The following is a 13,274-nucleotide window of genomic DNA, read 5'->3' on the forward strand; positions in this document are numbered from 1 at the left end:
TTTAGCCCCGGTGTTAGATGACGTGTTAAGCTTGAATTTCTTTAATTTTTACAAGTTCAACAAAGGGCATTTGGCATTAGGCATTTGGTATTTTATTAGGATCCCCATTAGCTGTTGCAAAAGCAGCAGCTACTCTTCCTGGGGGTCCACACAAAACATGAAACATAATACAGAATGACATAATACAGAACATCAATAGACAAAAACAGCTCAAGAACAGAACTACATACAGTAATGCATGTTTTTGCAGCAATTTGAGAGTCCGTACATGTACATTAGTATGCGGTAATTGACCGGGGGAAAGACAGTTTTAGCTCCTTGGTCATGTGACCTACTTGACTCAAATAAGGTTCAGAATGTCCACTGACTTCCATTCTATATTAAACACCCTTTAGTTTGTCCATTTTCATCTCAATCGATTTTACATACATTTTTCAAAATGTAACATTTAAATAGTTCCCTGGTCATGTGACCTACCAACCTAAAACATGCTTTAGATTGTTCACTCACAATGCCTCCATATCATACACTCTGTTGTTTGTTTATTTACTTTTTTAGAAGCCACCTTCAGGCAAATGAGTCCGGTAAGGGAACACCCCTCTGAAATGGACAAAAATGAATGGGAACATATTGCCATTGGGCGAAACATATACACAATCGCAAATACCACTCAAATGGATGGCAGTTTATGCAAACCATATTTCAAATGGCATTTGGCAAATGCCAACCGTCATAGAGCAAAGATGGCTGTCACACCCTGACCATAGTTTGCTTTGTATGTTTCTATGTTTTGTTTGGTCAGGGTGTGATCTGAGTGGGCATTCTATGTTGTGTGTCTAGTTTGTCTGTTTCTGTGTTTGGCCTGATATGGTTCTCAATCAGAGGCAGGTGTTAGTCATTGTCTCTGATTGGGAACCATATTTAGGTAGCCTGTTTGGTGTTGGGTTTTGTGGGTGATTGTTCCTGTCTTTGTACCAGATAGGGCTGTTTTGGTTTTTCACATTTCTTGGTTTTGTTAGTCTATTCATGTATAGTTTCTTTATTAAAGAACCATGAATAATAACCACGCTCTGACAGCATTTAAAAACAAAGCGTGTGTGTTTAGTGAGTCCGCCAGATCAGAAGCAGTAGGGACGACCAGGGATGTTATATTGATAAGTATGTGAATTGGACAATTTTCTGTTCTGCTAAGCATTTAAAATGTAACAAGTACTTTTGGGTGTCAGGGAAAATGTAAGGAGTAAAAGTACATAATTTTCTTTAGGAATGTAGTGAAGGAAAAATTTGTCAAAAATATGAATAGTAATGTACAGATGACCAAAAAAAACTACTTTAGTAAAAATACTTGAAATACTACTTAAGTAGTTTACACCAATTATTTCATATGCATTAAGACAAATCCTTCTATTGTGAGTCTTAGCACGCAGTTTACATAACCTGCTAATGACAATAGCCTCGCTTCCTCATTGACTTGATATTTGAGTGAATACACAACAAGCCACCTACAGACAACTTACAAAATGCAGCAGTGCGTTTGAGGGTTGCTTTTTTTCTGATGAAATAGTAATTTGATGCATGTCCTACTATTTCTAACTTGGAAAATAAATGCCAATGTAATTCCAACCTCTTCAAAGGGAGAGACACTCTAGACCCAAACTGCTACAGACCTAAATCTATCACTTGTCACCCCCAAAGCCAATTCCTCCTTTGGCTGCCTCTCCTTCCAGTTCTCTGCTGCCAATGACTGGAACGAACTACAAAAATCTCTGAAACTGGAAACACTTATCTCGCTCACTAGCTTTAAGCACCAGCTGTCAGAGGAGCTCAAAGATCACTGCACCTGTACATAGCCCATCTATAAATAGCCCAAATAACTACCTCTTCCCCTACTGTATTTATTTATTTTGCTCCTTTGCACCCCAGTATTTCTACTTTGCACATTCATCTACTGTCAAATCTACCATTCCAGTGTTTTAATTGCTATATTGTATTTACTTTGCCACCATGGCCTTTTTATTGCCTTTACATCCCTTATCTCACCTCATTTGCTCACACTGTATACAGACTTGTTTTTCTACTGTATTATTGACTGTATGTTTGTTTTACTCCATGTGTAACTCTGTGTTGTTATATGTGTCGAACTGCTTTGTTTTATCTTGGCCAGGTAGCAGTTGTAAATGAGAACTTGTTCTCAACTTGCCTACCTGGTTAAATAAAGGTGAAATAAATAAAATTAAATAAAAACCTGACAGGTGTGGCATATCAAGAAGCTGATTAAACAGTATGGCGATTACATAGGTGCACCTTGTGCTGGGGACAATAAAAAGGCCTATCTAAAATGTGCAATTTTGTCACAACACAAACCACATATGTCTCCAGTTGAGGGAGCGTGCAATTGGCATGCAGCTGATGAAACTGAGGCTGTGCACAACTGAAGAATTTCTGCACTTTCCCTTTCAGAAACCGTCTCAGGGAAGCTCATCACCGCGCTCGTCATCCTCATCAGGGTCTTAGCCTGACTGCAGTTTGGCGTTGTAACCGACTTCAGTGGGAAAATGATCACATTCAATGGCCACTGGCACGCTAGAGAAGTATGCTCTTCACAGATTAATCCCAGTTTCAATTGTACTGATGGCAAACGGCGAGGATGGCGTAGTGTGGGCGAGTGTATAGCGTCATGTGGGTCATGAGCGGTTTGCTGATGTCAACATTGTGAACAGAGCGCCCCATGGTGCTGGTGGGTTTATGGTATGGGCAGGCATAAGCTACGGACAATGAACACAATTGCATTTTATCGATGGCAATTTGAATGCACAGAGATACCTTGGCTAAATTGTGAGGCCCATTGTCATGCCATTCATAAAAAAAACGCCATCACCTCATGTTTCAGCATGATAATGCACAGCCCCATGTCTCAAGGATCTGGACACAATTCCTGTAAGATGAAGATGTTCCAGTTCTTCCATAGCCTGCATCAGCCATTGAGCACGTTTGGGATGCTCTGGATCGACGTGTTCCAGTTCCCGTGTCACACCCTGATCTGTTTCACATGTCTTTGTGACTGTCTCCATACCCCTCCAGGTGTCGCCCATCTTCACCATTATCCCCTGTGTATTTATACCTGTGTTCTCTGTTTGTCTGTTGCCAGTTCATCTTGTTTGTCAAGTCAACCAGCGTTTTTTTTGTCTCGGCTCCGGCTTTTCCCAGCCTCTCCTTTTCTCGCCCTCCTGGTTTTGACACTTGCCTGTCCTGACTCTGACCCCGACTGCCTGACCACTCTGCCTGTCCCTGACCCTCAGCCTGCCTGCCGTCCTGTACCTTTGCCCCACCTCTGGTTTACAGACACCTGCCTGCCTTGACCTGTCTATTGCCTGGCCCTGTTGGATTATTAAGCCATAGTTAATTCGACATGGTCTGCATCTGTGTCTTACCTTCATATCTGATATCCCGCCAAAAATCCAGCAACTTCGCACAGCCTTTGAAAAGGAGTAGAACAACAATCCACATTCCACAGGCCACAGTCAACAGCCTGATCCACTCTACGGGAAGGAGATGTGTCGCGCTGCAAAGGTGCATATCTGTATTCAAAGTCATGTGAAATCCATAGATTAGAGCCTATTTTATTTATTTCAGTTGTCTGATTTCCTTATATGAACTGTAACTCAATAAAGTCTGAAATTGTTGCATGTTGCGTTTATATTTTTGTTCAGTATATTTCTATGGCTGGTTGCAACTGTCTGTTTGCCTTTTGCAGATTTCAAAATACAATCCTGGGAAAAATGTAGTTTGGAAAGCAAATGTCTACTGCTGAAAATAGATGACTAACCTGTATATAGAAACAATATTAAAAAAAAATCTAAACTCCTAATTTCTAGCTAACAGCAGAACTGTTTTTCAAAGTCGCTCATCTTGAGATGACTATTGCCACAGCAAGCACAATGGCCATCACTGTGGGTAGCCTATGTCTTCATCTCCATTATTATGTGAGTCAGTGTGCATTATTTTTTTTAAACAAAGCCCCGAGGCCTATGATTTCTTAATCCGGCCCTGTTTTCACGGGTTGAACTAGAACCAATAATTATAAAAACACAATTATCAAATCATTATTTAATATTTCCTTTTTTTATTATCTTGCAATAAAAAATATGAATTGACCCAAAAATCCACAGACCTCTGTGTCCTCATATGTAGTTAAGGCCATGCTTCTATACGCTATAGTCTATGCTACACAATTTCACACAGTCAACTCTGTCCAATACAACTTTAACTCATTACCTTGACTCGTTCTCTGTCCAATCTAACGTGACCCTGCTGTAAATCAAGCAGACAGATGATCAACATCAATCACCTGCTAGGGATGTTAGATCTAATATGGACCACGGCACAATGGTCTTCATCGGGTTAAAGACCATCAATTCTGGTTTTAAGTATCAGGTTAAGACTATATCAGTTAGACACATTTGATTTTTTAATCCAATACAGTTTGTATTTGTGTGCCCATGAAAACTATATTCACACCGTAACATAAGGAAACACTAAATGTTAAGTAAGCCTAGTTACCGAGCATTTCCAAACTCTCCATACAAAGAACTGTCAGAACAACATCCAGGATTCTTACCGGGATCAAGTTCAATGTCTCATTTAACTGATAAATGCTTAATATATGATAGAACAACAAACACGGCCATGAATGCAAGGTAAGAAATGTGATGTTTTATGTCACATGATATTGAACAAATTTGTCAAGACACCAACCATGAAAAAGGGTTAAACAGAGTTGGTTAAATTAACTTGTGAATTTTATTGAATGTTTCTTATATCAAATACTTATCATCAACAGCTGTATCTGTGAGTTGTCCACCGCAGGAAATCCTCACTGGTACTCTAGTTTATAGAATGACCCTTAGGCAATGTCAGAGGTGTTACTGTGTTGTAGCTGTAAAATCAACAAGCGTTTCCCGTCGTTATACTGATCTCATTAGTAGAAATCTCATGAAACCGGTTGACAAGGTTGAACATAGGAATGTGTGTTGTAATACACAGTACACCTCCATTAGGATGATATCAATCCTTATTCTTTCATTTAATGATGTTCAATGTGTCATTATTTCTATATAGTCTACACTTTCTCCTTCTGAACTTCTAACACCAGTGGGATGGGTGTGGCTTTGTGACAATGACCATAAGAACAGCTACTCAGAGAGTTGATGCAGTTACACCTCTCACATTGCCTGAACAAAGACAATGATTTTCTATAGAGTTCTGATTTAATCTAGGACCTCATTTTTGTTCAGTTACCTTGGGGTGGACAACATAAGGCTTTACACAAGGCTAAGAGTTTTAATACAAAGCCAATGAACCACACATCTCAGTTGGCTCTAATCAGTAAACACAAACGTTCCCAACATTGGGAAGCTTAATGTTCAAATGGAGACAACATTTTTTATTTCCAGATAATGTTAGCAGGACAACATTCCATGACTGACTTATGTTGGAACCCCCCTGCCATCCATCCTATTTTTCCTTCAGGAATTTTCGCTCATTTGGGAGTACATCTTCTCCTTTTTTAATCTTATCCAGAATCGTAAACTCTCCCTTCATTTTCTTCAACTCTACGATCCGATCCTCGAAGCCTGGCTTGTGTTCGTCCCCCTCTGTGCGAATGAGTATCTCAATGTATTCCACAGTGGAGAGAGAGCTTGGCTTCAGGGCAACATCATTAAGTCTCTTGAGACAGTCAGAAGACTTCTTGATCAAATTCATCAGTGCGTCCTTGATCATATGAAACTCATCCTCAAGCTTATCCAGCATCTCCTTGGTTTCCATAGACTTGTCCCACGCCTTCATAAAGTTGTCTTTCATGCCTTGAACAGTCTTTTTCTCAGTCATTGTTTCATATGTCAACAAGACTTGTTCCCTGTCGTGGTCAGTGGAAGTGCATTTTCCTGGACAGATGGTACAGTTGCCATCATCATCCATCACAGCACAACTTTTGATGTCATCCTCATTTGGGAGGAAGCAGCAGGTGTGACATGTGAAATTGCATATCTTGCAGTTTGTCGCAAAGTCCTGGGATAATTTGCTTCTCTTCACCTGCAACACATTTACCTCAGTCTCAAAGTTTTTGTTATGTTTCATGTTCTCCTCCTCGTTCTCCAGACACTGTTTGAAGCTTTTGATCACACTTAGCTTTGACAGACCTGCTGTGATCTGAGGGGTCAGGCGTGTCATGGTCTTCTCCAGAAGCTCACGTTCTTCCAGAACTTTCTTTGTCAGGGTCACATCTTTACTCTCAATGCTTTCCAGTGCTTGGAAAAATTTATTCATCTCCTTGAAAGTTGACCTCCATTGCTCTGGACACTGGGCCTTATGATCATCATCAGAATCATCCTCTTCAGAGCTGCTCTCCGCCTCCTTTGAGAACAGAAATGAACTGTTGAACTTGAAATGGGTTGGTAGCCCCTTCTTGTCTTTCTTACAGGGCAGATTTATAGCGTTGATGGCTTCCCATCAACAAATGTCACAAGCATCAGGATGTTCTCAGCAACATCCTTTCCAAAGATGGACAGGATGGAATCAAAGATGTATCTCTGAGAAGGACTGAGACGAACAAGTGATGCCTGCACTACAAAGCAGACAGCATCAATGTGATCAATCCCTAAAGGGTTACACAAGAAATCCTTCAACATCTGGATGAGCAATTTATCATGAGCCATTCCTCTGGTGTCTCCGAACCCTGGTGTGTCAATGACAGTCACAGAATAAGGAATCTGAAAGCCTGGCTGGTTGTAGAGCTCGTATGATGTCACAACCACAGTCTGGCTCTCAGCCTGGGACCTGTTGGTCACCTCATGGATGAGCTTAAAGCGGTAACAGTCTTCCCACTTTACCCCGAGGATGTAATTTATCATGGCACTGACCAGAGTTGTTTTTCCTGCACCTGTGGCCCCCAGAAGCAATATCACCTTGTTATTCCCTTGCTCAACTTTCCTCCCAAATGTGTACTGGTCAAAACTGTCACTTACACTCAACTTCTGTTCCAGATTCAGCCAGTGGATTGAGGGTTTGCCCTTTTCCACCTTCTGGGATTTTGTGAGGAATTCCTGACTTTTTGCTCCTGTTGATTTGCTTGTCTTCGGTTGGGCATCAGAGACCCTAAGGGTAGTCAGTACAGTCTCAGGACTGGGTAGACTATTCCCTGTTTCGCCACAGTTAGCATAGACTCTGATGCTGTATGCAGTGTCAGCCTCTAGTCCTTCCAGTGTACTCTCTCTAGTGGTGGTTTTGATGGTGTGCCACATCTGATTGTCTATAGCCTTTACACTCTTTCTGTATTCTACCACATAACCAATGACTTCAACATCATCTCCCGCCTTGGTAGGAATGTCCCAGTTCACTCTGATACTTCCCGATTCTATCCTCTTCTCTGCGGGTGGTCCAGGGGGGCTACATGGGCGGGTCCTGACGTATTCTGTCCAGTCACTGGAGAGGCTCACACCAGGTCTACACACCGCCTTGCAGCTAAAGCGGTACTTTTTGTATGGGTCCAAACGACTGATGGTGACCTGTGTAGTAGCATCAGATTTGACCTCGGTCCACTCAGTCAGCCTGCTCAGCCTGGTACAAAACCTGGTACGACTCCACAGAGGTAACACCAAGGTTGGGAGGGTTGACTTGCAAGTGTACACAGTCATGCTCCAGACTCTTGATGGTGAGAACACCTGGCTTTGATGGCAGCTCAAACTGTGGAGTCAAAAGTGTCCCTCTTTCATAGACATGGATGGAGGAAGCGGTGAGGAATTTGTTTGGAATTGATGCAATACAGAATGCAAGATTTTCTCTGTCTTTGTTAGACTCTTTGAAGTCTAGGAACAGATTTATGGTTTGCCTGGTTAGGGTCGTTACCTCCCCCGAGCGAAACCACTTTTCTGCCGCAGTCTTCCCGGCTGCGTTGGGGTTGTAAGGTATCAGTGAAAAATCATTCTTAGATTCTTCCAGCAAGTAGTTCTCCAGGACTACCAGATACTCTTCTTTCTCCTTCAAAAAGGATAATGCAAAACACACTACATAATCATTAGCTTGATCAAGCACTATTCCATCCAATTCACTGCTTGAGTACACAACTTGTACCTCTTTCATTATGTCAAGGTAAGAGCTGACAACATTCATCTCTCTCTCTCTGTCGTCCAGGTACGTGATCATGAGGTCATTCTGGAATGGAGATCGTTCTTTGATGTTGAGCATTTTGATCAGCTCTTCCTCCTCCATTCCTCCTCCTCTTATGTTGGGAAGAACCTTGCAGAGACCTTTCTGGAACACCTGCTTGTACTCTGAGCACAAGTCCCTGAACTTGTTGAGCTTGGCTTTGAATTCAGGGAACTTGATAGCCATGTCTTCTTTCATCATGTCCTGGCATTGTACATCAGTATTGTCCAGTCCGTCTAAGAGTCGCTGTGCGCGACGCACCTGGCTAACACTGATCTGCCTGACTAGCTGGGCAGCTGCAGAGTCCAGGTTCTTGAGAGGATAGAGCCAGACAGTCATGGGCACAGCATGTTCTCCGTTCTCCCCTAGCAGATGTGGCAGGCCAGCATACACCTTGATGGCATCTTCAAATGTGACAGGGTTGTTTTCTAGTGCAAAATCACCATGGAAGGTGCAGTTGAATTTATTGGCCTCTCTCTTCTCTTCGTCACTCATCTCCAAATTTCCCTGCCCTTCTATTGATATGAGAGGAATCTTTTTTATTGTAGCCTGCAGGTTTCCCTGGATGTCCTGGTGGTTTTCTCCTGAGGAAACCTCTTGGTCAAAAACGAAGAAGGCCGAGGCTCCGTAGTGCAGGGCAGTCACCACATGGGTTGAAGAGCCCTCTTGGAAGACATTACAGTGTTTCACATTTCCTGCCCCCAGGTGGTCCATGGTCAACTGCTCGAAGCGAGTGGTGGTACGGTACTGCAGAGAAACCCTAGACTGACGCTTTGAGGTCTCTTTTTGTCATGTAGGAATTCAGCAGAACCCTTCACACTGACTAAGCCACCAAGAAAACTAGCCTCAAGAGATGCAGACACATTCAAAGCTTCTGACTTGGCTTCACTTGAGTCTGAAGCAATGATTTTGAAGTCGGTGTTCGGTTGTGGACAGACGTTGATGTGTTTCTTCAGCATCTCAGAATCCCAGAGAGTGATACCTGCAGTTTAAAGAGAATGACCAAAGAACATTTATTGTGAAATGTATATTCCAACGTGTACATGTGTGAATATTTCTATATGTAAACATGGTTTCATTCAAATAACTAATTAAAGGTAAATATTTAACTGAAAGTAAATATTCTAGGTGTCAACCCATAGTTAGAAAACCTACACCTCCTACCCTCAGAATCATAAAACACGGGACGAGATGTTAAAAACTGTCCATTGTGCCAATAGATGGAATGCACTCGCATGAGATTTGCCGTGATGTTGACAGAGTGGCATGGGAGGTTTATTTCTTAGACTGGGTTAAGATGTCAATTTTGGGACACATCCTCAGTAGTGTGCCTTCGAATCAGTGGGTGTTTCGGCCTTTAATCACTAAACACTCTCATCAAAGGTGGCCAGCTAAAGGGTGATCAAGCCTTAGCTTGTGTCCCATGCCCAATTAAGGTGTCCCACGGGACTATGCAAGGCAGGGGCGTCCTCTTCCCTGAGCCAGTCCGACAGCTGACCGCATACCTCATATGCCCTCCTCAAGTTGGAGGGATCTGAATTGGGTTCTCAGGTGGGGGTGGGGGGTCATGAAGTTATAGCCCAGCAAGGGTCCTTCCGTTTAATCCAGATCCACTGGCTGCCTCTTTCAGCTGCTTGAGAAACTGCTCTGACGATCTGCCGCAGAGCCTGTCCATGGATTCCAAGTTCTTTCAGCAACCTGATGGTGGAAGAAGCCACGAATCCTCTGCATCCCACTTCAACTGGCCAGACTTTTGCATTCCAGCCACGCTGAGTTGCGTCTGCTGCCAACTCTGTGTAACGCAGTTTCTTACGCTCGTAGGCCTCTTCAACAGAGTTTTCCCACGGGACTGTGAGCTCTATGATGTACACAGCCTTTCGTGAAGGGGACCAGAGTACCATGTCTGGCCTAAGGTTGGTAGAAGCAATCTCAGGTGGAAAAATTAGTTGATGGCCAATATCGACAAGCATCTTCCAGTCCCGGGCCATGGCTAGGTGTCCAGTTTCTGGCTTTGTAGGAGGATACTTGGGCCTTTTCTGTCCCTCCCGGATGAATGTTGTTGTTTTGACAGGATTGCTTGTTTTTGGAGGTAATGAATTGGTTGCACTCCTCTTGGTCTCAAGTGCTGCAGCCAGGCTCTTGAGGACTTGATTGTGCCTCCAGGTGTAGCGGCCTTGTGAGAGGCTGGTCTTGCAACCTGTCATTATATGCCTGAGAGTCGCTGGAGCTGGGCAGAGGGGGCAGGTCGAGTCCTCGCCATACCATTGATGTAGATTTTTTGGTGATGGAAGCACATCATAAACAGCTCTTATGATGAAGCTGATGTTGCTTGCCTCCATTTGCCAAAGCTCACTCCAGTTGATCTTTCTCCTCTCCAGGCTTTCCCACCGCGTCCATTGACCTTGTTTAGCAAGAGAGACAGCCTTTGCACTTCTTGCAGTCTCCTCCTGTCTGCGCACCTCCTTGACCACCAGCTTCCTGCGTTCAGATGTTGTTGCCTTATGGAACGTTGGTTTGCTTGCTGCCAGGCCAAAGCCTCCTCTTCCATGCTGGATATTCCCCACAATGTCTTGGTGTCTCAGGGCTGATGTTGCTTGCTGCACAGCCTTGGATGATGTCCATTTCCGTCCAGTTTGTAGGGGAGGTGCAGCCTTGCTAATGGTCTGGTCTTTAGTCCTTCAATGTCATCTGAAGTCTTACTTTAGAGCACTTGTACTCCTCCGTTAGACTTGTAAGAGGTAGTTCAAGGACCCCTTTGCCATAGAGGCCGATGTTACTCAAGCATCGTGGGACACCCAGCCATTTCTTCACGTATGAGGTAATGGTTCGCTCCATCTTCTCCACTGTTGTTATTGGGACCTCATAGACGGTGAGTGGCCACATTACCCGGGGGAGAAGTCCATCCTGTAGGCACCAAAGCTTGAGCCTCCCAGGCAGTAGGGTCTTGTTGATGTTCTCAAGACCGTCGGCGATGTCCTGCCTTACTTGCTGCACTTGATCTTTATCCCGGAGGCTTTCGTTGTACCATCTACCCAGGCTCTTGATGGGTTGCTCAGACACCGTTGGTATCGGGTCATCTCCAATGCAGAACCTCACATCTTGAAGCTGTCCCTTGACTATGGAAATGCTTCGAGATTTGCTTGGCTTGATTTTCATCCGGGCCCACTTGATGTTATCCTGCAGTTTTGCAAGTAGCCGCCTGGTGCATGCTGCAGTGGTGGTCAGTGTAGTCATGTCATCCATGTATGCTCGGATAGGTGGGAGACGGAGCCCCCCCTTAGTTCTCTCACCGCCGACCACCCATCTCGATGCCCTGATGATGACTTCCATGGCCATAGTGAAGGCCAGAGGAGAAATTGTACAGCCTGCCATTATGCCTACTTCCAAGCGCTGCCATGTTGTTGTGAAGTCAGGTGTTGTGAAACACAATTGCAGGTCTTGGAAATAGGCCTTTACCAGTGTAGTGATGGGTTCTGGTACGTGGAAAAAGTTGAAGGATTCCCAGAGGAGTTCATGGGGAACTGAGCCAAAGGCATTGGCCAGGTCGAGGAAGATGACATAGAGGTCTCTCTTGTCCTTCTTAGCTGTTTGGATCTGGTGCCAAATCATACTAGTATGTTCCAGGCAACCAGAGAAACCAGGAATGCCTGCTTTCTGTACAGATGTCTCAGAAGTAAAGAATGCTCTGTAGCACCATGTGAACCAGTCTGGAAAGGGGTTCTATCTGGAGCTTCTTTCAGGTCAAATAGAACCTTTGTTCCAAATAAAGGGTGCTATTTGGAATCAGAAAGAGTTGTATCTAGAATGTTCCCCTACAGGGACAAATGGCGCCACATTACACTCTCAAAAGGGAAAAAAAGATTACCATCTTTGCCATTGACAGCATTACTACTATATGAACACTTCAAAAACAACCTGCAAACAATCAGTATTTTGTCCCAAGTGCATCCTGTAGCTTTTCTTACTCTGTGGTAACCATAGAGATGTACCAGAAAGATAATCTCTCTCTGAAATGACCGCTTCTGTGACAGTATCATAGAGGACTTTAGTGCCCAAAAGCCTGTTTTAGCATGGGCAGCTCCATTCAGGACTTTCACCATTTGAAGTAGTCAACTGGGAGATACTTCCTTTGGGTTAAGGAAGGATTACATAATTCAGTCTGGGTCCTCAAGATGGATCAGACAGAATATAAATCCCTGTCACCTGGTGATGTTAGCATAGCGCTAACTTATGCCATGTTATCTGATGGGACCAGCTACAATTTAGCATTCTGTCACGTGCAAGTAAATCAACTATTTTAATTAGCTGAGACGCATTTTGAGCTGGAGAAACTGTTTAAATGTAAATGGCTGCTTCTGTTCACAATTATGGCCCCAATGTCTTCAACTGCTATGAGTGTATTATCAGTTAGTAAATAAACTGTAAAGGTGCAGACCACCACCTACTGTGTGGAGTGTCTATAGTCTGAACAGGTATAAAGCCAAGGTTGGTGATTTACTGACATCTGCAGTTATGGAACGTCTGTTCAGAAGTGCAATTCATTGGCTGACCCCTCCTGCTGATTCTTCCTTAAACCCATAGAAACTACTTTAAAATTGGTGAAGCCCTCAATGGTGTTCCCCGTGCTGGAACAGTGTGCCCTCTATCCAACTCAATGGTGGAAACACTGTCAGTGAATTTAAGATGATGCATACGGATTACCTCCAAACCAAAAGAGGAATAGTTTCCTGTACCTGGAATGAGGACATCTCTACGACAGTCATACAGCATCCCCAGCTGGAAGGGTCGGCCCAGAGCGGCTAGCTCGATGGTCTCCGAGTCAGACATGACTCAGTGTTCAGAAAACATATCACAACTGGGTTTACTTCTGCAGCCCCGGTATTAGAAAATGTCAGATAATTTGGCCCTCAACATAAAATCATATTTGTTTTGCCCATTGCCCAGGCAATGCAGCGTGTGTAAAATATCACTGATACGGTATGTTATGTAAACATTTGAGTCACATCTTTGTCCACCAGTCTTGTTGCTCTTTCTGAGTAGGAAGAGGACTCTGGAGCCCTGACGGTTGG

The 13,274-nt window shown here is 43.7% G+C and overlaps 2 protein-coding genes across 2 annotated transcripts in view; both read right to left on the reverse strand.

The window, feature by feature from the left end:
* Positions 1 to 3,437, reverse strand: part of LOC118936905 (von Willebrand factor A domain-containing protein 7-like) — a 39,563-nt gene extending 36,126 nt beyond the window's left edge. The window contains exon 1 of the mRNA XM_036934550.1: positions 3,432 to 3,437. Coding sequence (XP_036790445.1) covers positions 3,432 to 3,437 — 6 coding nt within the window. The remainder of the gene's footprint in view (positions 1 to 3,431) is intronic.
* A 2,077-nt stretch (positions 3,438 to 5,514) lies between these two features.
* Positions 5,515 to 13,048, reverse strand: LOC110533273. Its single transcript, XM_021617357.2, has 3 exons — positions 12,939 to 13,048; positions 6,507 to 9,187; positions 5,515 to 6,474 (listed from the first exon to the last, which is right to left on the reverse strand). Exons 2-3 carry the CDS (start codon positions 7,692 to 7,694, stop codon positions 5,515 to 5,517), a joined length of 2,148 nt encoding a protein of 715 aa, XP_021473032.2. The 5' UTR covers positions 7,695 to 9,187; positions 12,939 to 13,048.
* Between the last annotated feature and the right edge of the window lie 226 nt (positions 13,049 to 13,274).

Source organism: Oncorhynchus mykiss, chromosome 10, assembly GCF_013265735.2.
Source record: "Oncorhynchus mykiss isolate Arlee chromosome 10, USDA_OmykA_1.1, whole genome shotgun sequence".
NCBI lineage: Eukaryota > Metazoa > Chordata > Actinopteri > Salmoniformes > Salmonidae > Oncorhynchus > Oncorhynchus mykiss.